Source organism: Botrytis byssoidea (assembly GCF_014898295.1).
Source record: "Botrytis byssoidea strain MUCL 94 chromosome Unknown BBYS_031, whole genome shotgun sequence".
Taxonomy (NCBI): Eukaryota; Fungi; Ascomycota; class Leotiomycetes; order Helotiales; family Sclerotiniaceae; genus Botrytis; species Botrytis byssoidea.
The window spans coordinates 53,387-78,433 of NW_024065872.1; the positions used below are offsets into that span (position 1 = coordinate 53,387).

A 25,047-nucleotide genomic window follows, 5' to 3' on the forward strand; every position below is an offset into this window, starting at 1 on the left:
TACATAGCTACTATAATTATTGAACTTAGTTATAAGTCAACTACCCCACTTTCCGACCACCCCCTGTTTTCGATTATCTAAAAAAATCATATTATCTATACTTAAAACTTTAATAACTTAATAACTATTGAACTTTAATAAAATCACTTATAAAATCACTTTCTATAATATTAAAACTATTATTTATTTTAATTTCATAATCTCTTATTTTAATTTATATATATTTTATAACTCTAATTCTTATAAATTTTGAATTTGAAAATATTATAATTTTTTGTTTTTTTTTAAATAATATTTTATTTAATTAATATTTTAGTTTTCTAATCTTATTCTTTATTTTTAAAAATTTATAACTTTTAATATTAAATTCTTTTATAATCTTATAAAATAATAATTTTTATATTAATAAATTAATTATTTTTTCTTAAATTATTATATCTCTATATTTTCTAATATCAATTTCTTTTTAAAAGATTTTCTATTAAATAAATAATAAATATATATTCCATTAAAGAATAGAATTATTATTAAATTCAGAATTAAATAATAATTTTTTTTTATTATTATTTTTAAATAAAAATCGATTTATAAGAAATTTAATTATATTTTTGAATTAAAAATTATTAGTTTATTATTCAAATTTAATATTTTAAATAATTAAATTTTCTATTTTAGTTTTCTAATAACAAAAAAGGAAATTGTATTTTCTAATTAATAAGGAATTAGATAATAAATTTAATTTATTAAATTCGATTTAATATACATTTTTTAAAAATAAAAATATAAATAAATTGAATAATTATAATATATATAATATATAATAAAAAAATAAAAGATATATATTATTATTAAAATATTCTAATATAAATATTATAATTTTATAATTTCTATATTTATTCAAAATGAAGAGTTTTGAATTTTTTAATTGAATAAAAATAATTTGAAAAATATAAATCTTTTTTAATTATTTTAAAATTATAATATTTATAATCTATTTATTTTTTATAATAATAAAATTCCAATCTTTAAATAAAATTAAATTTATTAAAAATTATTATTATTAAATTAATTTTCCTTTATATATTATAAAAGGAATAATACTTTTTTTATTAATTAAAATATATTTTATAAAAAAAATTCAAATTCGAAATTCAGATTACTTTTTTTGAATAAATTTTTAATTAATACTTCCTATTATTAATTTATTAAAACTCTAATTCTTTATTATATTTATTTTATTTATATTTTATTTATTAATTAATTTAATAATCTTAATTTCAGAAATTATAAGATTTTAGAATTATTTCTTAATAATATTAAATATAATATTTAAAACTTATATAAAATCAATTTAATATTATTTTTTAATTCTAACATTAAAATATTTTCAAAAAAAGTTATATATTTATTTCTTTTTAAATAAAAAATTCTTTTTTTATATAACAAAAAAATACTTTATTATTTCTTTAATTTAATAATATATAAAATTAATATTAAAAGCTTTTTATACTAATATTTATTCTATTAATTAATTCTTTTGAATTAAAAATAATTTTTAAAATATTTGAATATTTTTTTAATATAAAACTTTATTATATATTTAATTATAAAATATAATATATAAAATATTATAATTTAAATTAACTTTTTATATATTTATTTTATTTATAATTATTTTAAAAACTTTTGTAATATTGTTTTTGATATATTTATTCTTTATATTATAATTATAATAATATTAAAATTTCAAATCAATTGATTAAAATATTATTGAATTATTTAAAATATAAATTTTATAATTATTCAAAGTGGTATGGTTTTTGAGGTAATCAAAAAAAGGGGGTAGTCGGAAAGTAGAGTAGTTAACTTATAATCAATACTAGAGCCTCTATTATTCATGTAATTGAATAGCTTTTTCTTTTACTTTTTAAAATAAGACTTTAATGAATTAATACATATAATTACTTATAAAGATACCTTGAATCTAATTCAAATTCTAAAATCTTACTCAAGATAAATATCAGTTTATTAAAGAGTATTAATAAGACTATTAATTTCTAAACGAATTCAACTCGTTAATTGTATTATGTTTCCCATTGAGTTTAAAAAGAAATCTTCTAGAAAGGTCTTATTATAGCGATTTATAAAATTGAAAATATATTTATTCTTGATAATGAAGAAATATACCAGTGGAATGCATGTAACATTGACTGTATAGATTATATTAAGGTAAATATCTAACTACGAAGCGGAAGTGATATATATAGTACCTAAGTATACGTACTACAACTTCTAATATTTATTAAATTTTTGATTAGAAAACTCAAGTAAGTTTATATTCTATTAGCGTACTAGTTTATTATATACCTTGCCTATACTCAATAAGAGTACACTATATTATAGAGAAGTAAATATGAAATTTTAAGATACTAATTTTAGTAATTTCATCGACTATTGAATTAATAGCTGCTTGACGTGAAGGGGAAAAAAGAGCATATGCGAGGAGGGAGCAACAAGTGAATTTAATAGATATTCAGAAGAATTACGTTGAGGTAGACTTCGTCTGTATATGTATGTATAGGCAAGCATATACCGGCCTGTGAATAAAGTCAGATTCTTTCCCAGAGCGTTAGAATGAGGTAAATTATAAGACTAGGGAATGAGTGCATGATAGTTTCATTCCTTATTCATAACAGCTTTTAGTTCTCACTTCGAAATTGAAGAAGAGTTTGGCACTATCCACTAAAGGGTAAGGTGGAGGAAAAGAGCACACAGATCACTGATTAAGTCAACTACCCCACTTTCCAACCACCCCCTGTTTCCAACTACCTAAAAAAATTATATTATCTATACTTAAAACTTTAATAACTCAATAATTATTGAATTTCAATAAAATCATTTATAGAATTATTTTTTATAATATTAGAATTATTATCTCCCTTAATTTCATAATCTTTTACTTCAATTTATATATACTTTATAATTCTAATTTCTATAAACTTCGAATTTAAAGATATTATAATCTTTTACCTTTTTTTAAATAATATTTTATTTAATTAATATTTTAGTTTTTTAATTTTATTCTTTATTTCTAAAAATTTATAATTCTTAATATCAAATTCTTTTATAATTTTATAAAATAATAATTTTTGTATTAACAAATTGATCTTCTTCTTTTGAATTATTATATTTCTATATTTTCTAATATTAACTCTTTTTTAAGAGATTTTTTATTAAATAAATAATAAATATATATTTTATTAAAAAATAGAATTATTATTAGATTTAGAATTAAATAATAAAATCTCTTTATTATTATTTTCAAATAAAAATCGATTTATAAGAAATTTAATTATATTTTTGAATTAAAGATTATTAATTTATTATTCAAACTTAATATTTTGAATAATTAAATCTTTTATTTTAATTTTTTAATAATAAGAAAGAAAATTATACTTTTTAATTGATAAAGAATCGAATAATAGATTTAATTTATTAAATTTGATTTGATATATACTTTTTAGAAGTGAGAATATAAATAAATCCAATGATTATAGTATATATAATATATATAATAAAAGAAATAAGAAATATATATTATTATTAAAATATTCTAATATAAATATTATAGTTTTATAACTTTTATATTTATTCAAAATAAAAAAATTTGAATTTTCTAGTTGAATAGAAATAATTTAAGGGATATAAATCTTTTTTAATTATTTTAAAATTATAGTATTTATAATCTATTTATTTTCTATAATAATAAAATTCTAATTTTTAAATAAAATAAAATTAATTAGAAATTATTATTATTAAATTAATTTTCCTTTATATATTATAAAAGGAATAATACTTTTTTTATTAATTAAAATATATTTTATAAAAAAATTCAAATTCGAAATTCAGATTATTTTTTTTAAATAAATCTTTAATTAATACTTCCTATTATTAATTTATTAAAACTCTAATTCTTTATTATATTTATTTTATTTATATTTTATTTATTAATTAATTTAATAATTTTAATTTCAGAAATTATAAGATTCCAGAATTACTTTTTAATAATATCAAATATAATATCCAAAATTTATATAAAATTGATTTAATATTACTTTTTAATTTCAATATTAGAATATTTTTAAAAAAAGTTATATATTCATTTTTTTTTAAATAAAAAATCTTTTTTTTATATAATAAAAAAATACTTTATTATCTTTTTGATTTAATAATATATAAAATTAATATTAAGAGTTTTCTATATTAATATTTATTTTATTAATCAATTCTTTTAAATTAAAAATAATTTTTAAAATATTTAAATTTTTTTTTGATATAAAACTTTATTATATATTTAATTATAAAATATAATATATAGAATATTATAATTTAAATTAACTTTTTATATATTTATTTTATTTATAATTATTTTAAAAACTTTTATAATATTGTTTTTGATATATTTATTCTTTATATTATAATTATAATAATATCAAAATTTTAAATTAATTAATTAAAATATTATTGAGTTATTCAAAATGTAAATTTTATAATTACTCAAAGTAATGTGGTTTTTGAAATAATTGAAAAGAGGGGGTGATCGGAAAGTAGAATAGTTGATTTACTGTATTCAGAAATTAGTTATAAATATAGACAACCCTCGCCTTGAAGAAGAGATGGAGAAGTCAGCAATCTAAATCTCTACTCGAGTTTATTATTACTCGTTTCAAGTTTCTCATTTCAGTTCCGGTTTGCGTTGTATATTAATGTAATAAAAACGAATCTATTTCAGACAATATTATATACTGTACAAGCCCTCTTATAAATCTTGCAAAGCTACATCGCGAAGCTATATCCGCTGGGGGTGTCATTCTCAAGAAATTTCGAACATTAAGGTTTATTGATTTCCTAGTTAAAAGATAAGATTCATTATTGCATGTTATTTGATTCATACATTTAGCTGCATCCGTTGACGAGCTAGTCGACTCGATCCCTATATATTCCCTGACACTTCCGCCAGATCCAAAGGATCATAGGTCATAAATCAAGAAATTCTATATCTAGGTATGGGACTTCAAATTCTCAATTCTCTTATGCCTGGTTTCCAGGGATAACCAAACTGCAGTTGAAAGTGTTGCGGACAAGTATTATGTCAAAAAATTTCACAAATTTGGCATAATTCTGTCTTTGCTATAGAAAACCATGCATAGCCAGTCGTCTATTCAAAAATGAGATTCTATTCATGGGCAGGTTCGATGACTGCCAAAAATCTGCTTCACTTCATTTCCAAAGAGGGGCAAAAAAAGAGCGTCGAGAGATATAAACTTTATTTCTCATTATGAAATGTTTGAATATTCACATTTGCGAGAGGATTTCGGGTGAAGTGACTTTGAAGCTATTACGTAAACTTGAGAGACAAACTTTTCTTCAGCTTTCCTGACTTGATTTGCATCTATCCCAATATAAAATACGATAAATCCGATAAATCCGATGTTTTGCCATTTATCTGTATGCACGTATATATATGTATACGTCAGTCAGTGACTTCGATCAAAGCAATCCTCCTAATCAATCTGCCTATCCTCATTGGCCAGAGAATTTGAGAGCGCCAACATCATGTTGTTCAATACCATTACGCTTTTGCTCTCATGTGCTTTTGCTCTTGCTTTAGCACTTGCAAATCCACCACACCAGAAACCAAAAGCACTTTCTTCTAGAAACGAAGCAGCGGTTCGCCTTCTTTACGAATACCCACTCGGAACATTCGTCGAGGCTATCGCAGTTCGCCCTAACGGCGAGCTTCTCATCACACTGCCTTATAATTCCTCAGTCCATAGCATCAACCCCCTGCACTCAAACTATACCCCCACAGTTGTGCATAATTTCGATGGCCTCACTATATTTGGCATCACCGAGTATGACCGTGATATCTACGCCGTAAATGGTGGCAGCTTCTCTTCGAATACAGGCCCAGTCACTGGCACTTATCGTGTCGATTCTTTAGATTTAACACAGACCACAGCAACGTCGTCCACCATTGCAAACATTTCTTCAGGTCAATTTCTCGATGGTATGACTTCCCTGCCTCGGTCGGGCGTTGGACCGTCTAATGTGCTCGTCAACGATGTCGCCGCTGGCGTGGTCTACAATCTAGACTCAATCTCCGGAAAATATTTCATTGCCATCAACAACACCTACACACAGGTACATCAACACACCAACCTTGGGGCCGTAGGTGTTAACGGAATCAAGATTGGAGACGGGATGGCTTACCTCACCAATACAGGTCTAGGCATGCTTGTACGTTTTCCCATCCACGAAAACGGCACGGAAGTTACAGGTGGAGCAGTTGAGATCCTGTCCCATGAGGCGAACTCTACTTGGTTCTACGATGATTTTGCACTCCGCGGCACCATTGCTTATGTTACGACCGGCTCTGGAAATTCTATCGAGCGCGTGGTTGCGCCTGCCGTTGATTCACGGGGTGCGATTACTTCCGAGATTGTGGCAGGTAGTCTCAATTCTACGATTGTAGCAGGACCAACAGCTGCCGCTTCTGGACGCACGCCTTGGGATAGTCATATCTTGTATGTTACTACACGTGGGGCGTCGAATGTACCTGTGGACGGGAGGATAAGGATTGGCGCACAAGTACTGGCTATAGATACCAAGTTATGCTCATGGTTTTAGATAATTCGGTGTTAGAATCTTGACACAGAGATTCAGAAGTTCATACATCATGAAAGAAAGAGAAGGGAAAGAGACATTGGGGAAATGGTGTGCTTTTTGATTCGTAAATTGATTGTCGGCACATAACAAACTTAACGTCGAAGAAAATTGAATCTCAAGCAACGCTTATGTAGAAAGAAAGAAAGGAAGTAGATGTCGGTATAATGGTACCGGTGTAGTAGTTGTATGATATTATATTGTACCGAGTGTACTATATTCGCTAGCTAACTGCCAAAACTACCCTTTGACCTCTATATAGCCTTCTATTGGAATATGAGTCTTAAAAAAATTACCTAATCCCTTTCTACTATATAATTAAGACAAAACGATAGTGAGTATTAAAATTGCAAACATGCAGGTTAAACTTTAATCTAGTGTTTTAATTCAATAATACTAGAAATACCTAAATCGTACTAGGAATTGTCTTCATTTTCATAACTAAGTAGTATAGAAAAGCTTCATAAGTAGTTTAATTATGATCTACGTCGATTATCGAAATTGAAGACATTTGAACTTAACTACCGTTTTAACGTGAATGTGAGGTTGGTCGATCAAGATTCAATCTGAGACCAGTAGTCTGGGGAAACAACATCTCAAAATTTATTTTCCTTGCAGTCGGAGAATTGATACCCATCATATTTGCACTGATTGTCTATGATCAGGGAATTTCGAGTCTAGATCACAACTCTATTACATCCTCTTGTCATTGTACTGATTAAGATTCTCACTGAAGAAAATTGTCTACCAAATAATCCCGACAAACCCCCATCAAGACTGTATCATTATGAATTGTACTATATCTGGCTGATACCAATCTTAAGGTTAATATATATATATTGATCATTGATTTATAAAGAAGTACTCGCGAAGTACTAAAGCATGGTTCTAAGAAGGAGGTGAACTCTCTAATTTCAGTCTCACCGCCTTCAATTTACCATCAATCAAACCATTCTGCGTATACAAATCAACATTTAATTCGAACGCAGTGAGACAAGATTGGTAGTATATACCTCCGTGCGTGATGCATAATTCATGATAATCATAAATTCCAGCATTATGATACTCTCTTGATGGAGGTATTCTTAAATAAAATATGAAACACGGTACACTAAAGCTGATTTTTATCTCGTCTATTTCCGCCTTGTGTATAGTCGTTGGACGATCACCACCCGTGTCTCAAAATGTCAGAAAGCTTATACTGAAATTATCTGTGTATGATTTACACCCGATTATCTTCACCTCAATTAAGAAAACACTAGTGCCGAAACGAAATCGAACAAAGTGAGGCTCAGTCATGATTACCTTCAAGTTGATGTGTATAAGAAGGTGCTCACATTCCTTATTTTTTCAATCATTCAAGTCGTTTATACATACCATCAAGCTTTCTTTACAAATAATATAACAGTGCAAGCCTACCAACCACCAAAACCTCACCACCATGAAGCTCATCTTTGCAACTACACTATTCTTGGCTTCGGTCATGGCCATGCCCAGTCAACTTGCAGCCGCGCCTGATGCTACTACTGAGATAGGATGTATGTTTGATTTAATCTCACCCCTTTTCCGGTAATCCAGCTGATACAGTTGCAGATGTTCAAGGAGCTCAAAGCGGGCCTCAAAATGACGTGAGCAAGAGAGACCTCGTGAAAGAGAGTAGAGAGGCAGCGAATGAATTCTGTTCAGGATATCTTGGTAAGTCTCAGAATCATACGGCTTCTTTCACAGCTTTTATTTGCATATTATGATAAACGAGACTGATAATGGGGGGTTTGAACAGGATATTGCTCAGACACCGTCAAGTGCTGCGATGGCCGTATCTGCACACGTTGCGTAGGGGATACTGCCCCGATAAACATTTGCCATCCTGCTCAATGCGAAGCTTTTAAAGCCTAAATGGGTACATTAGAGCCACAGCGGTTGATCGAATACCCATTTAGGTGTTCGGAGTTGTATTTGTTGGCAAAAGATGTTTGATTTGCATGTGTTTAGTATACAAGTGATAGACGGCGGTGGGGGAAGCAATACTGGACTTTCAGTTGTAATCTTTTATTATTTTAGGGACTTGTCTTGTATTATGGAATTCTTTAATCATGTACTTCGTCACTGCTTAATTCAACATTTTATCATTGCATCCCCCGTTTACTTCTTGCAAAGTCCATAAATGTAATGTCGCTTATTGCGATATATGATAGAATACAAGAGTCCTATTGCCTCATAAATCTCGTCTTAAAACAAACAAAATGGAAGGAGTTGATTGTACGTACATGTCTCAATGCTCAATTGATCATGGACCTATGTCTCAGAACGAACATTGACACGAATTAATACAGCTAAATTCCGGTAAGCCCCATGATCGATTGATCCAGGAGGCAGAATCTGCTGGTTTGATCCACAGGGAACCATGCCATTCAAATCTACTCCTTATACCGCGAATGCAGGTCCGTTTAGTAGCTTCCTACCGCGATGAGACTACTGCATTACTACTCTTCGATACGACTTGATGTTTCTCCAGATTCCAGAACATATCAGCATACAGGTAGGTGTAGTGGAGTGAGTCGTAGAGCGTATTCTATTGCGCACTCAAGATAGCAGACTTTCCTGCGTTGGAAGATGTTCAAATAGAATAATTTCCATTCAGCAACGATCGGGAATGACTGCAATGTGGTACATGATGGTCCAAAATGACAGAATCTGCGCCCATGTTGAGCATTTGACAACTAACTTTCATTCTCAATCATTAATCATACTATCTCAGTAACCTTGTTTCATTCCTCAAAAACTACTTAAATAGTGAAAACCCTGACCGGCCACCGTTACCAAAGGAATGCGAGCAAATTTCAGATAAAGGCACCATCTGAAGTCCTTTATATTGAAAATTGATTCGACCGACAATGAGCCACAATCAAACCTTTTCGTTTGGTCTAACTTCTTAAATAGCACTACCAGTCCTAATTGACTCCCTACGCTCCACCGTCGGTTCCTCGCCCAAAGTATCACCGACGCCACCTCTAACATACTCATCGTCATCAAGGTGCCTATACAAAAAGTAGAACCAGATCGCCATCAAAGTTCCCAATACCGCTGGTGCAACATAAGGCCAAATCAAATACGGATCCACTAAACTCGGAGTACAAGCTTGTGCAATTGCAGCAGAGAGGGCTGTAGCAAACAAGTACATGGAAGTGACAAGACCTTTCATGTTTGCAGGAGCTCTTGAATACGCGAGTTCAAGGGCAGTGACATTGCAAAAACATTCCGATATACCTCCAATCATCCATTGAGGAAGTTGCCACCAGATACTAAGTGGAGCAACACCGGTTCCTATTTCGCAACCAGTGGCATAATATCCACATGGAGACGTTTCGTAGATTCTCCATTGAGTGATCGCGCCAATGGCAGATGAAACCGCGGCAATAAAAAAGCCAAATGTTATTCTCTTGATGGGACCGAAATGAATCTTATGGCGACGGAGAAGTGGATAAACTCCGTAAGAAAGAATGGGGATGGTAACGATAACAGTAAGAGCATTGAAATTGTTGAGAATATCATTGGGTGCATCATTGGTCACCATTGCTGAGCCTTGGGATGTCGTAATGTTTCCTATACCTCCATCATTCAAGATGTAGATTGGGAAGAACAAGAAGATAGTGCAGGCTTCCAAAGATCTTTTGACATCCTCGACAAAATTGTCATCCCAGTCTACTGGCTTACCATTATGTTCACCAGTGATACCTTCTGCAGCGAGAACGGAAGGTTTTGCAGCATCGAGATAACCCTTGCGACCAAATTTTTTCAGATCATTTCTTCTCAGGGAGGTACGGATAACTCTGAAAAACTTTCCGAGATCGCTTCCTTGCGGTGGATATTTGACTAGTCGTTTATTTATTGCCCATAGCAGTATCGGAAGTAAGAGGTAAAGAACCATTGGTAGTCCATAAGCCAGCCAGAACCCAACTCTCTTTTCAGAATATGTTGTAGCAAGACCAAAAAATGCGCCAACATTAACCATACCATAGAAGGCTAGAGCGAGTCTCTGAGCAGTGACTTCAGGGTCAAGAATAACACGTTCCCCATCGGGGAGAGTCTTGACTATGAGTCCCTTTTGTGTGTCCTGGTCGAGAAGCATGGGAGAAACGTTACTCTTAAATAGACCTGAGGTTTCACTCAGCATTGTACTTTTAGATGCATCTCATAAGACATACCAGCTCCCAAAGCCAAGATCAAAATTCCAATAACAAATGGTGCCATGCCATGACCAGCTTGTAATACACTAGGTAAGGCTCCAAGAACCAAAACAAGATGCGCAACTCCGAAGACGAAAACTCCGATACAGATAGTTTTGAAACGTCCTAATTTTGTGTCTGCGAGCCACCCTCTGTAGGTCTAAGTAAGCAAGAGATAACCAAAGACGAAGAAGTGCTGAACGAACCCAAAGACAGGTACTGTATATGCTAAAAATTTGAACAAGAGACCAAGGGCAGATGAAACAGTAAGGCCTTTACCCAAAGCGCCTGGTGTAAGCTGAGTACCTTTGGGGGTTGCGCCAGCCCCACTTCCTCCTTTGCTATTAATTTCATCAGCAGTGGACGAAAGATTAAAAAAATTCTCGTGGAGATATGGAGACATACGGGAGTGGGAATTGAACAAAATTCGAGAAGACAAATTGGCAACCATAATAGCTTGCGCGCTCTGCAAATTCGATGAGACAGATCATATAAGCAGTCCATGGAATTGAACCAGAAATTCTGCGGAGTGTAGTTCTCTCTTCTTCAGTGGGACGTGATAGACCATCCTCATCGAGGGAAGGTTCATGATCGAACGCATGAATTTCACTTGAGATTTTGGCGTCAAGGTTATCTGGCGCATTTGCCAACAGGCCGGTCTGATATACTGGGGCACTGGTGAGTGCATCAGTAGTAGTAGCCATGGAAGCTAACAGATTTTGTGTTAGTATATGGCGCCTCATCAATGGATTTGACATAATGAGGAATAAGTACTCATGTTTTATGCCTTAGGTAAAGTGTTTCGCAGTACAATTCGAGCTGGGTGTAAAAATGAGGTTCATGAAAGCCAGCATGCAGTAGGATCAAAAGTACCATCAACAAGTAATTCTTGAGTTCATCCAACTGAGGGTAGATTTCGCAGTGAAAAAGCTTGAATGAATCACAAGTATGATAAGAATGAATAAAAATGGGATGATGTTGAGGGGAAACAGGAGAATATATGATGGGTAGCACGACATGGTGTCAAAATTCACTAACCATTTTCATGTCACCCAGTGCAACACTTGGCATCATAAAACATTTATTCCCATTCCTTGGTATTTGAAGTCGTATTCACATGCAGCATCCAAAAAGGTTACATTTCCTGTTTCTTGGATCCCGATGATAGCCTACCCATCATGGTTTTTGATAGAGTCTCGACATCCTGCCCTTCATAATGCGATATACGACAAGCTCAGTTCAGAGCCCCAAGAGCTTTCTCGGGCCTGTACCTGAATTCGGAAAATTAACATACTCTCGAGATGCATGCCGTGCCTCATGATCACTGGGAGTATTCGCCCTTCTTGATGAGGAAGGTGGTTAAGAGATGAGAGGCGGTTCTCGAAGTTTTTGTAGTCTTGGATCTTTACGCCGATTTCTTGTTGCAATTCAAAATGATCAAATCAGAACTATTTGTGGTACAATTTTTCACACTTGTGATTGGTACAGCACATTGATGGCTGCGCTCCAAGGCTCCCAAGTCCTGCCAAGGGCGAGCAGACGAATCACAATTCATCGACCTATCAATATCGCATTTGATACTAGGAGCTCAGAGATAGTACGCGCTTGTCAACGTCGAGGTTGTTGCGGCCAATTCTTGGTAGCATTGATGGGCCAAGTGAAGACGGTCCAAATTCTTCGCATCCCCTCAAAAATTCACGATAGGGCAACATGAGCAATAAGCAAGCAATCAATGCCGAAGGAAGGCTTTACAATCTTGACCATTTCGTTTCCGCGATCACAGGGATTGAAACAAACATCCTCGTCCCTATTCTGTCGTTGTAATCTTTCTTGTGAGGACCTTCCCTTAAAGAACAATTCCGGAATTCTGGTCGTGAGAGTCAAGACCAGCTCATCTGTCCACGAACTCATAATTGATAGTTTTCGAGATACTAAATGGTGGGCTCGGTAAGGTTAAGGCTTTTCAATGCTTTAAAGGAACAGCACGATTCGTAATACTGCACATGTACGATGGCTTGGAATGAAGAGAGGACCTGGCAATTGCAATTGATAAGACAGTGTGATGCAGAAGTGGAAAGTACTAGTAAGACTTACATTGCGTGTAAAGTATACATCACGCGTACCGTACTCTATTTAATAGATGCACCAGTGGGTGCACGGACTCACGGGACACGCGTTTTTTGAAAATAGTCTCAAAATAAACAATTCAAAATATACACAATCAATTCAACTTCAAAATGCCATTTAATACATAATTAATTAAATGTGAAACTACTTCTACTAATAAAGAATTATATAAAGAATATAATTTACTAAAAAAATTATATTTTTTTAATGAATTCGATTAATACTATATAAAAAAAAGTGTACACTCTATTTCCACCTAGTTAGGTATACTAAGCTTTATAAGTCATTAATAGTTTTAAGAAAGAAATATATTAGGAAGGCAAGTTTATAAACAGATTTATAAGCTTTTAAAAAATCTAGGGGGATCTATATTAATTGATAAGGTTATTTACAAGATATTTGTTTTGTTTTTCCAAAATAAGCTATAAATCAAATCTTATAAAATAATAATTAAATATTTCAAATTAAGGATTAAATAATATTCTTTATAGAAGAATTTGAAGAGATTTATAAATCAAGATTAATATTATAAAGCTACTTATTCAGAAAAGTATATTAATAATTAATAGTATAAAAAACACATTATATTTAATAATATATATAAATATAATATTATAAAAGGATTTTGGAAATATATTATATATATAAACGAAATATATATGAATTCTATTTCTTTAAAAAAAAAGAGATTTTAAGAAAAACTGGAATTTGATATAAGCTAGAAAATATAATAAAATACTTTTTATTAAAGAGTAATAAAATTCATTATAAAATATAAATCACTTTTGAAAAAAAAGCTGAAAATCTTGAATTCTATTATAACAAAAAGGAATATATAAATGAATTTAAGTTTAAATCTAAATTTAGAATATATTCCAAAATTGAAAGTTATAATTCCTATAAGGAGTATATTTATATATGGGAAGCTAAAAAGTTGTATCTCAAGAATATCAACTCTTAAAATAATATTATAATTTAGGAATACTATATTAAATAATTATTTTTAATTTATATAAAAATGATTAAAAGATTATAAACAAAAGATTTTATATATAAATAGTTTTTAATAAAAAATAATAATAGTTTCTATAATTTTATTAAATATAATTTTATATAAAAGCTTAGAGATATATATAATATCGAAAATCTATTTTATCCCTCTAATTTATTCAATCTAAATCCAATAAAGAGTATTTGGAATATATTAAAATAATAAGTTTGAAAAAAACAATGAAAAATATTGAATAAATTAAAAAAGATTATATAGAATAAATAGAATAAGATTATATAAAAGAAAATTCAAAAAAGATATATAGAATTACTTAGTAAATATAGAATTATAATTAATACAAATAGAAACTATATACAATCAAAATTGTAATAGTTATTAGCTATTTAATCATAATATTATCTCATTTTGGGTTTTTTGAAACTATATAGACTGTCCCGTGAGTCCGTGCACCCACTAGTGATGCAGAAATCAATCTATTACGGTAACTTAGTCGCGCTAAAATAGAAATCTCCGCGTTTTTGGCAACGCGACGTGGAATTTTTGACGACTCCTGAATTTATGCCCCTCCAGAGTAAACAACAACAAACAATTCATTAAGCAACCAACTCACTCGCCATTCCTTCGATTTTAGCACAATATGGCATCTGTAATGATGTCCGATGCGCCAACACCAGACTTTGGAAATTCTTCAAGAGCTGGAACTCCCAAGGCTCGTAGACATAGGGGGTCTTCAGCATCTGGTAGACCAAGAGGTCCCCCATCCGAGAGCGCTGGTGCTATGAGTGATGATGAAGGTTTCGCAGATGATGCTATTCCACAAAATACTAACCGTCCGAGAAAGAGTGATAGGTCAATACCAAGAGTGGAGGATGCGATTGGGCAATATGTACAACTCACATTTGAGGAATTTCTCGAGTCGTGAGTTTTGCCCTTATATTAACCATCGCACATCTAATGCCTTTGCAGATATATTGAAGATCCAATACTGTCCGGCACCACTCCTTCATCTGCGATGACTACCGATAAATACTATATTGCGCAAATCCATGGGCTGAGAACATATCAATTGTCTACTTTATATGTCGATTATACACATCTCTCTTCATACAAAGGTGGCGCATTGGCAGAGGGTATCGTTGAAGAATACTACAGATTCCTACCATTCCTTACGAAGGCTTTACACAATATGATCGCCAAATATGAACCTAGATATTTCAGAGATCATCGTCAGCCCACTGCATCGAGTAATCAAACTTCATCTGGGGCGAGCAATGCCGCATCTGCAAGTCAATCCGATTTCCAAGGAGACAAGACTACCAATCAACAAACCGATAAATTGTTTGCATTGGCTTTTTACAACTTGCCTTTAGTTACTCGAGTACGTCATTTGAGAACAGCAAATATTGGACAACTTCTATCTATCTCTGGTACCGTTACGAGAACTTCGGAAGTCCGACCTGAACTCTCTCTAGCCACGTTCATATGCGAAAACTGCAAAAATGTTGTACCAAATGTCGAACAAACCTTCAGGTATACCGAACCTACACAATGTCCGAATTTGGAGTGTAACAATCGTCAAGCATGGAGACTGGATATCAGACAAAGTACATTTGTGGATTGGCAGAAAGTTCGTGTGCAGGAGAATAGTTCGGAAATCCCTACTGGAAGTATGCCAAGAACTATGGATGTTATTCTGCGTGGAGAAATTGTCGATCGTGCGAAGGCTGGAGAGAAATGTATTTTCACGGGAGCGCTGATTGTGGTTCCTGATGTAAGTCAACTTGGTTTACCTGGTGTTCGACCAATGGCGATTAGAGATACACAGAATCGAAGTGGAGATGCAAGCGGTGTGACTGGATTGAAAGCGCTCGGTGTAAGAGATCTTACATACAGACTCGCTTTCTTGTCATGTATGGTTACACCCGATACTTCCACCCAGGGAGCAGCAGCAAATCAACAACTCAACGGACAATCCAATAATATTCTCGCATCCCTCAATCAAACGGCTCCTATTGACCCCAACGAGCCTGGAGATCATGCCCAAGAAGCTGTTCTTGCATCCATGACACATGCCGAAATTGAGGATCTCAAAGAAATGGTTCATTCAGATCACATCTACTCACGTCTCGTCAATTCACTCGCCCCCATGGTCTACGGACATGAAATTGTTAAAAAAGGTCTTCTCCTTCAACTTATGTCCGGTGTCTCCAAAGTTACCCCAGAAGGAATGCAACTTAGGGGTGATATCAATATTTGCATAGTTGGTGATCCCTCCACCTCGAAATCTCAATTCCTCAAATATATTTGCTCTTTTCTTCCTCGAGCTGTCTACACATCCGGAAAAGCCTCCTCGGCTGCAGGTCTCACAGCTGCTGTAGTCAAGGACGAGGAGACAGGAGAATTCACTATTGAAGCTGGAGCACTGATGCTAGCAGATAATGGTATTTGTGCTATTGACGAGTTCGATAAAATGGATATCAGTGATCAAGTCGCCATCCACGAAGCTATGGAACAACAGACCATTTCCATTGCCAAAGCAGGTATCCAAGCCACGTTGAATGCTCGAACCTCGATCCTCGCAGCTGCAAATCCAGTAGGAGGAAGGTACAACCGAAAGACGACATTGAGAGCTAACATTAACATGAGCGCTCCTATTATGTCGCGTTTCGATTTGTTCTTTGTTATTCTGGATGAGTGCAACGAAACTGTGGATCGCCATTTAGCGGAACATATTGTAGGAATCCATCAACTTCGTGACGAAGCAGTGCAACCCGAATTCACGACCGAGCAACTCCAGCGCTACATCCGTTTTGCCAAAACCTTTAAGCCAGAGTTCACGGATGAAGCTAAAGAATTACTGGTACAAAAATACAAAGAACTGAGGAATGATGATGCTCAAGGAGGCGTTGGTAGAAACAGCTATCGCATTACGGTTAGACAATTGGAGAGTATGATTCGATTAAGTGAGGCTATTGCAAAGGCGAATTGTGTTGAGGAAATTACCGAGCCGATGGTTGTTGAAGCCTTTAATCTTTTGAGACAGAGTATTATCAGTGTTGAAAAGGATGATGTTGAGGTTGATGACGATGATGAGGAAGTACCAGCTCCAGCTGCGAATGATGATGCAGATGACGCCATGGATGAAGATACCCAGGACGTCAATGGAAGTGTACCGCCAGCTGAAGGAGATGGAAGACAAAAGACAAAGATTACTTATGACAAATACATTGGAGTGGTCAACCTGTTGGTTAGGAGGATCAATGAAGATGAGTTGGGTAACGGTGAAGGAGTGGAGGGAGAGAAGTTGGTAGAGTGGTATTTGGAGCAGATCGAAGGTGATCTAGCTGATGAAGAGGCATATCATGAAGAGATGAAATTGTGCAAAAAGATTATCAAGAGGATGCTCAAAGTTCGTTACTATTTTCTTCCTTTTCTACTCCTCTTCGTCACTTCAGCTCGTTGTACATGTAAGGCTCTATGGATTTTGGACTAACATTTGATTCTACAGGAAAATATTTTGATGGCAATTCGTGGGCAAGGATTGATTGATCAGGATGACACAAATGGGGAAGGCTGTTCGAGGCCAGAGGATTCAGTTGTTTATGTATTACATCCTAATTGTGCGGTGGAAGAATTTTAACTTTCGACTCTGTGTTTAAGGAGCATGTCATACTATGTGATGATGCATATATGAAGGCGTTAGGAAGAATACCTCAAGGTGAGGATAGTTTATCAGCAAATGAATTGTAACATTCAGGAAAGATTACACGCGGTAATAATGTGCCCGTTTTTGTACCAGTGATTATCCATTCTATTTGCTATTCGTATCCTAGTGCCATGGCATGTGCAATGTTTGCCATTTTCTAATCCATCAATACACTATTCTGTGGTGGTTCAGTTCAATATACACCACAAGACCTATCATGCAACTACCCACTCATCCATAAACCTCCCTTGCAACTTCGACCAATTTATTAGAAACTTCCTCAGAAAAAATTGCAACGCCCAACTCCTGGCTAGTCACCCAACTCGCCCGATCCAGATTGCCACTCCCAAGAATCGTTATTTCATTGTCAATTATCGTCATTTTGAGATGAAGCTTGGCTGGTTTGCTCTCCTTCCCTATGCTTTCGGATCCTCTCGCCAGTGTTCCATCAGTCATCGTATTCCGGTTATGGGAATCACTCATACGAACGAGAGCGGGATTGAAATACACAATTTCTAAAGCTCCTATTCTAGGATTGCCGGCTTCAATGTCATCGACCCTCCGTGGTGAACGATATACAAGCTTACGATATCGACGTTTCATCTTCCATACCTCCCATTCAGTGATCGTGCCGGCTGTTACTAATTGCTCCAGGATCATCAGCTTTCGAGAGACTACAATTCGGACATCAACACCTTTATCTAATGCTTCGAATATTGAATTTATGACTGGTGTGTATGTAATATTTGGAGTGTAGATTGTTATTGATGTTTTGGCTGTTGAAATTTGTGATAGCAAGAATTTATTGAGTGGTGTTGAAGGCGTTTTTGCATTTGGTCTAAAAACAACAGAGAATGGATTATACGCAGAGTGAGTATGTGGAAGAAGAAGTGTTTCGGTATTTTGTGGAAGGTTTGATAAGTCGACGACACTTAACAACGATGAATCTGGATTCCATAGGTCGGCATGTATCGATGGACTTCTCTTTGCTAGCTGAGTCGACGTCCACGACATTTCGGGAATTGTCATCTGACCATCGCCGTTCCAGATCCTACTCCAATAACTCCGCAAATCTTCTACCAATTCCCCACGTTCAAATCCAATACATCCTTCTCCCCATGGCTCCCAACTCACATTACAACTTGGAAACCAAATGCGTCGAGTATCTTGTATGAGATATTTCCCATGCAAAACATGACATGGACGGAAAAATATCGACTTGACACGTAGATTTAACCCCGGTATATCCGACTCAGATGGAAGTCCAAGTGAAGGATACTGAGACGATGGGTACAAATATCCGTCGGGGGAAGGGGTGTGAAATATCTTTTGCGATATTGAAAGAGATGAAAAACAAATGCGGATATGGATGGTTTTTTGATCTGAAACCGCCCGTTCCGACAGTCTCAGGAGGAGTTGACAAATATCGCGCTGGCTAGAGGACGAAGCCCAAAAGCAGGTCACGAGAATGAGTTCGTGGTTTGTGGAAAGGAGTTGTGGGAGGAGAGAAGACCATATTGAAGTACCGGTGCCAAGTAGGAAGGTGGTGGGATGTGTTGTGCTATGAACATAGCTAGGGAGCTGGGTTGTCATGTGTCTGAGATGATTGCAAATCAATAGTGGGCAATGGCAAAGACTTGGGCGTGAGAGAAGATTAAGAATTGGATGATGAATTATTGATAACAATGAGTTTAGGAATTCGAGCTCGTTTGATTGTTGATATTCAGAGGATACGAGGTATACATATGGGATAGTGAGGTTATAAGGTTAACTACTTACTACCTTATAATTGTCTTTTGGGCGGGGCGGTGTCATTCATTTTACTCAGCTTGGCACCCCAAGCTTCGCACCACCAGCATCCATGAATCTTATCATGTCACTAAAATTCTGGAAGATCACAGCAGCCAAATCATTTATTCTAAATCTTCACATATTTCCATCAATCCGGGTCGGAGTATATCTGCTTTTGCACATGGAGGCCCAATGAATTCTCATTTCGATACAATGTATCGTTCTAATGTCTGCGATACCTTCTTCTTTGAAGTTACTCTCCTTCCTCGTTCATGATAGCAACTGTGAACATCTTCTTCAACACCGCTTCTTTTCATTGATAAGATCTTTTTGATAAACCTCCCATCTTATATCAAGTGATATATGGTACTGGTCTGAGAAGCATAGCGACTTCCACGCCCTCAACGTTGCATTTGTGCTACGTCAAGTAAATGTCTTGTGGGAATCTAATCTGGTTTAAAATGAAACACATATAGGCCTGGATAGTTTTCTAGTCTTGTACGCCAAAATCCTATTGTCATTACTTCTCAGCATTCTGTATTTTCTTGAATTTTCAAATCTGTTGATGGAAAGTACCTTTCCTTGAAGTCGAATAACTTATTTAGGAGGCATCACCATATCACTCTACAATTGATGTCAAATAATAATTCAATGATACAAAGTAATGAAAGATCAATAACACCTTTAATATACAAATTTTTAATGTCGTCAAACCCCAATGTATTCAATTCAAACAAAAGATCGCACCAACAGAATCCCAACCAGAAAGGAACCAAAATATTGTTTACGTGAAATGGTACGAGAAATTAACCCTTCCAAATGCACCCTGCTATTCCCTATCTTTGATTAAATACAACATGTTAAATCTCTCTTATTGTTCGACATAGATTGATCGCATTAGTTATTGGATTCATACAAAGACTTGTGATATAGAGCAAAGTCCAATCTATCTTTAGCGTCATCCCGCGCAACTATGCTTTGTCTCCAGAGGTGTTCAGATTGACTCAACTTTTCCTCTGCTTCGCCTTCCTCCTCCCTCCGATGGCGATGATTCCACGTGTCTTTATGGGGAAGAATATTGAAGTAAACACTTTCCAATGCCTGTCCTATTAACTGTTTTCTTTGCTGAGTATAATATAGAAATCGCGCACCTACCCACTCTTTCTGTCGATATATCCTATGATTGAGCTCTTCGGTGGGATCAGAAGGTAGCTTGTTGTATTCCATAAGGCTTTTTATATGATCGAACTCCCAATCCATTACCTCCAACCTTTTCGAGTAGAGCATTTGGGAATAGCGCTTGTATGCGTCCCTTGGCGATTCCCTTCCCGTGCCAAATCCAGCAATCATTCGACTATTGTGTGTGTCCCACTCACGCCCACTTATATTCGACGCTCCTTCTGTCATTTCGTACTCAATTCTTTCCGCTTTGAATCTGGCATTCGAAAGATCTTGTTGATTACGCAACACACTCTCGTACAACTCTGCAGTTCTTTCTTGAGTCTGTATGAGAGCTGCCTCTAATCCACTTATTTCAATGTCTGTAAGAGGAGGTTGCGCAAGAAGCTCTTCCTCTACTCGTGGGCGTTGAAAAGGAGCGATCGCTTGTAACCACTCAGGCCATGGGCCATCATTCTCTACTGATATATCAGGCAATGGACCACGGCATTCATCTCTGCAGATGGCGCATCCCTTGAACTCGACCATCTGTACAAGACAAGCTTCGTGGTACGTGTGGTTACACTTCAATTTTAGACACGGCTCGCTATTCAGCGATTCCAGGCATATCATGCATCTATCAGTTGAAGGATTAACGCAAACTTCTGCAATGAGTGGGGCATCCGCACCCATCGCTTGTCTCCATTTTCCTTCCTCTTTGTTCTCCTTGTAGGTGCTCTCTGCATAGTTAAACGCAAGATCCCGAAGTACAGCCTGCCTTAGCTGCAATATTATAATTCTATGCTCTCGGGGTATTTCCTGTGCACGACCAGCTCTAACAGTGAGCCAAAGATGAGGTAAAAGTTGTTGGAAAACGAGGAGGTAAAGATGATTATAAACGTCGAGGTTGAGTCGCTTGTTGGAACAAAAGATATCAAGATCGTCTCTGACATTTGGCTCAAAGTTCATGTGTATGAAGGCATGCGCTCGATTCAACGCAGCACTAGCTTTCTCCCGTAAGTTGGAGTCTTCGAAATAACGTTGATCAAACTCATACTCTGTGCCGAGCTTTTTAACTGTAACTTGATTGGGAAGGGATGTCATGGGATCTGCCACCATGTAACATTCGGGGCAGAAGTCGGGAAGAGAAAATCCCTCAGTGAGTATCCTTTCGCAAATTCCAAGAGGCTGGCATGATTGTATAATCCAGGAGTATGGCGTTTGATCACAGAAAGTGTAATGGCACATCGTTCGTAAGCACATGTTGCAATAAAAGATAAATTCCGTGAATGCTTGAAGTGGAAGTCGGTTTTCAACTCTCAACAGGTAATATGAAATCGTATCAAATCGTATGAAATCGTAAAAAAAACGGAGTTGTTGAACAGTCACTGAGGATATTGCTGTGACAGGCTATCTTCCTTTGTCTTGCAATGTTAGCAGTAAGATCAGTCAATCGTTGATCGGAATAAAGGATTTCAAGTTGAGGAAAAAGATATTTGCTAGTCCGTTCCTCTTTGTTTGGTCCAAAATTTGAGAACAAACAGAGTGACAATTCCACCGAAACACTCTTTCATTGAATTCCGCTACATACCGAAGCCAGAATACTAAGCTGATAATTAATATCAAGCAGGATCAATAGAATGAATCTTTATATCTCAGTATAGATAACTTGACGGGAAAGTCTTGGTCTGGGTGATGATGGCTAAGTAAAAAAAGAATCGAGAATCTAGTCCGAGGTTACAGTCAAAGAAAATCATGGGATAACACTGCTTGTATGATTCCTTTGAGCAGATTGATCTTGTTGTCTTCAGTGGTCCGGACTCCACTCGACTTCAACTCGTTGCCTTTGAGGTTCCGACAATAGGGTTATAAACTTCATGAATCATTTTAATGTCTAATAGAATTTGGGGTTCTTAGAGGCTCTCAAATGATGAACTGTAAACTATTGAATATCCTGTATTATCTTGCTACGAGGCTTTTGATGATTCTCTTATAATCTTCTACACCCTTAGCAAGCCCATCAGCAATTATACATTCATGATCCGAATGTGCCGAAATTACAGATCCGGGTCTGATTAAATAACGCTTATGATTTCCTTTCAGATTTGGAACATCAGTTCCTCCTCGCTTTACATCCGTCTCGAAACCTAAAATTCAGTATTTCAGTACCGTCCACGTCTTGGGAATTTTTGGCAACGAACCATCTATATCAACGTCACAGCCCACAGGACCGAAATTCCGACCAAGTTTCACCTCCACACTCCCCTCATCTATATCGAGACTCGCGATGATCGATTCGACCCTTTTCATAGCTTGTTCCGGTGTTCCGGTTGCCAACCTTGTCAAGACGGAAGCTGATGCTATTGCCGGAATGACGTCCAATGCCACACCGCCTTGTATCATCCCAATACTTGTGGTCGTTTCACCCAACTTGTCACTTCTAGGTAGTCTCATTCCATCAATCTCCGTTAGTGCCTTTATCAGAATACTAATTGCGTTTATTCCCAATTCTGGATAGGAGCTATGAGCGTCCTTTCCATGAGCAATTATCTCAAACGCTAGCGCACCTTTGTGTCCAAGAACGAGTTTGTGCTCCGATGGTTCCCCGAAAATGACACTCTCCCATGTAATGCCATCTTGCTGGAATTTTTCACTGGCTCCTTTCATACCAGCACCGTCTGTTTCCTCCCCAACTACAAAGAGTAACCCAATATCGCCCTCATGAATTAAATCCTCGGCTATCAATTCTTCAACAGCCATGATTTGAGAAGCCATACATCCCTTGGCGTCAGTACTTCCTCGACCACAAATCATATCCTCGTTTCCATTTGAAGAATGTGAATATGGAATGTATGGTCCGACTGTATCCATATGACTTGTGATTATAAGTCTAGTATTCCGCGTTATCCCTTTGTATGCGAAGATATTGAGTCGTGGTTTGTCATACATGGTCTGGACATTGGATGCTGACTGGATGGGAGAGACATGTTGAGTTTCAACCGTAAAATTGCGGGATGAAAGATAAGAATATAGATGTTGACCAATTTCATACTCATTGCCAGTAATGGATTCGATAGAAATGAGATCTTTGTGAAGCCCGATGAGGGTTGATTCAATTTCGGTGAGGCGGGAATGTTCTGCGTTCGCGCTCATGAGTATTTGGGAAGGACTAAATGAAGAGCTCTTCACAAATGGAATGAGATGTAAACTTCCCAGAAGGAAAGGAATTGAACAATTAATCATCATGACTATTGATGTGTTGATGGTAGCAATACTTCTCAAAGTTGTGATCCAAGAACGTTATCGACAAATTCCTGTTTGTGTTACTGTTCCTGTGTACTCCGTAATTAATCAGCAATTAACCTATCAAAAGTTAAAATTCTCGATATTCTAACAACTCTATCATCACGTTAATGCGCCGATAAAAACTATGGCAGCATCTTCATTTCCTATGGTCACACGCAACTTGTAGGTATTCTAAGTCAAATAAGGTATGTGGTTATGCTTCAAATTTCGACTATGTTCCTAGGAGATTGTGATAACTTCCATAGCTGTTGCAGAAGCCCTTTCCTAACTATAAAAGTCACCATCTCTCACATCAAAGATATCTCCTTCGACAAACCCATTTTCATCATGGCAGATCACGATTAATATTAATCCCCGAAAGTTTCTCTTCTGCGCTCAGAAATCTTCCGAAAAAATTCCCATCTCCCTCCCCATGTTGTCGAAAACTTGCTTTGCAGCTCTGAAAGTTGCGACATTTGCTCGGTGTTGGTAGGCAGAAACAACTTCATCGCTCAATCCATGAGGATTGTTCTTTCGCAAAAAATCGTCAAATATGTGCACTGTATTTTCAACAATATGATGTCGTCGTTCCTGGGTGCTTTAGCTTTGCAGAAGATCATTCCCGATAGCAATCGTCATACATTGTCCGGCCTTTCCTGCTGCTTGAGAGACACTCTCATACCAGCCTTCGACCTGCTTCAAAGTTTGAATCTCCTCCAAAGTTGGCTTATTGAGAATCTCAGAGCCACTTTCTTTGGCAACAATCCAAGGAGCATATTTCAAACTCTCACTATGTAGGTTGAGGACTTTATTGTTTATACAAGCCCTGAACATACATATAAATCCATATTTAGATGATAAAAACTTTCTGCGAGCGAGGGTGGCACCAAGAGGTGCTTGGTAGAGTGTAGTCAATTCTTCCCCCCGCTTGATGTTCCGCACAGCACTAAAGACCAAAATCTCCATTCTTGTGTTTCCTCGAGCCATGTTAGGGAGACAATCGTGGTTAATGCGTG

General features: G+C 35.4%; 9 protein-coding genes across 9 annotated transcripts; 3 read left to right on the forward strand and 6 right to left on the reverse strand.

Moving 5' to 3' along the window:
• Positions 1-5,616: 5,616 nt before the first annotated feature.
• EAE97_010816 (uncharacterized protein) lies at positions 5,617-6,690 on the forward strand (the record flags this gene model as incomplete). The annotated part of the gene is made up of 1 exon (XM_038881331.1): positions 5,617-6,690. The coding sequence occupies one exon, from the start codon at positions 5,617-5,619 to the stop codon at positions 6,688-6,690; it is 1,074 nt and encodes a 357-aa protein (XP_038727721.1).
• A 1,424-nt stretch (positions 6,691-8,114) lies between these two features.
• On the forward strand, positions 8,115-8,810 carry EAE97_010817 (uncharacterized protein). Its single transcript, XM_038881332.1, has 3 exons — positions 8,115-8,264; positions 8,320-8,421; positions 8,507-8,810. The coding sequence occupies exons 1-3, from the start codon at positions 8,168-8,170 to the stop codon at positions 8,620-8,622; spliced, it is 315 nt and encodes a 104-aa protein (XP_038727722.1). The 5' UTR covers positions 8,115-8,167; the 3' UTR covers positions 8,623-8,810.
• Positions 8,811-9,658: 848 nt separating this feature from the next.
• Positions 9,659-11,730, reverse strand: EAE97_010818 (uncharacterized protein; the record flags this gene model as incomplete). The annotated part of the gene is made up of 5 exons (XM_038881333.1): positions 9,659-10,881; positions 10,932-11,104; positions 11,159-11,293; positions 11,358-11,661; positions 11,727-11,730. 5 exons carry the CDS (start codon positions 11,728-11,730, stop codon positions 9,659-9,661), a joined length of 1,839 nt encoding a protein of 612 aa, XP_038727723.1.
• Positions 11,731-12,647: 917 nt separating this feature from the next.
• On the reverse strand, positions 12,648-12,863 carry EAE97_010819 (uncharacterized protein; the record flags this gene model as incomplete). The annotated part of the gene is made up of 1 exon (XM_038881334.1): positions 12,648-12,863. One exon carries the CDS (start codon positions 12,861-12,863, stop codon positions 12,648-12,650), a length of 216 nt encoding a protein of 71 aa, XP_038727724.1.
• Positions 12,864-14,627: 1,764 nt separating this feature from the next.
• EAE97_010820 (uncharacterized protein) lies at positions 14,628-17,875 on the forward strand. The gene is made up of 3 exons (XM_038881335.1): positions 14,628-15,009; positions 15,058-17,500; positions 17,600-17,875. The coding sequence occupies exons 1-3, from the start codon at positions 14,729-14,731 to the stop codon at positions 17,729-17,731; spliced, it is 2,856 nt and encodes a 951-aa protein (XP_038727725.1). The 5' UTR covers positions 14,628-14,728; the 3' UTR covers positions 17,732-17,875.
• A 153-nt stretch (positions 17,876-18,028) lies between these two features.
• Positions 18,029-18,811, reverse strand: EAE97_010821 (uncharacterized protein; the record flags this gene model as incomplete). The annotated part of the gene is made up of 1 exon (XM_038881336.1): positions 18,029-18,811. The coding sequence occupies one exon, from the start codon at positions 18,809-18,811 to the stop codon at positions 18,029-18,031; it is 783 nt and encodes a 260-aa protein (XP_038727726.1).
• Positions 18,812-20,485: 1,674 nt separating this feature from the next.
• Positions 20,486-22,009, reverse strand: EAE97_010822 (uncharacterized protein; the record flags this gene model as incomplete). Its single annotated transcript, XM_038881337.1, has 1 exon — positions 20,486-22,009. One exon carries the CDS (start codon positions 22,007-22,009, stop codon positions 20,486-20,488), a length of 1,524 nt encoding a protein of 507 aa, XP_038727727.1.
• A 519-nt stretch (positions 22,010-22,528) lies between these two features.
• EAE97_010823 (uncharacterized protein) lies at positions 22,529-23,992 on the reverse strand (the record flags this gene model as incomplete). The annotated part of the gene is made up of 2 exons (XM_038881338.1): positions 22,529-22,893; positions 22,948-23,992. 2 exons carry the CDS (start codon positions 23,990-23,992, stop codon positions 22,706-22,708), a joined length of 1,233 nt encoding a protein of 410 aa, XP_038727728.1. The 3' UTR covers positions 22,529-22,705.
• Positions 23,993-24,427: 435 nt separating this feature from the next.
• EAE97_010824 (uncharacterized protein) lies at positions 24,428-25,018 on the reverse strand (the record flags this gene model as incomplete). The annotated part of the gene is made up of 2 exons (XM_038881339.1): positions 24,428-24,591; positions 24,673-25,018. The coding sequence occupies 2 exons, from the start codon at positions 25,016-25,018 to the stop codon at positions 24,428-24,430; spliced, it is 510 nt and encodes a 169-aa protein (XP_038727729.1).
• Positions 25,019-25,047: the final 29 nt, after the last annotated feature.

Bases quoted from the DNA above. Each gene is read 5' to 3' on its own strand.
- EAE97_010820 (XM_038881335.1), top strand. From the start codon at position 14,729: ATGGCATCTGTAATGATGTCCGATGCGCCAACACCAGACTTTGGAAAT. The intron at 15,010-15,057 runs GTGAGTTTTGCC...ATGCCTTTGCAG, and splicing joins TTTGAGGAATTTCTCGAGTC to ATATATTGAAGATCCAATAC. The intron at 17,501-17,599 runs GTTCGTTACTAT...TTGATTCTACAG, and splicing joins TTATCAAGAGGATGCTCAAA to GAAAATATTTTGATGGCAAT.
- EAE97_010817 (XM_038881332.1), top strand. From the start codon at position 8,168: ATGAAGCTCATCTTTGCAACTACACTATTCTTGGCTTCGGTCATGGCC. The intron at 8,265-8,319 runs GTATGTTTGATT...ATACAGTTGCAG, and splicing joins TGCTACTACTGAGATAGGAT to ATGTTCAAGGAGCTCAAAGC. The intron at 8,422-8,506 runs GTAAGTCTCAGA...GGGTTTGAACAG, and splicing joins ATTCTGTTCAGGATATCTTG to GATATTGCTCAGACACCGTC.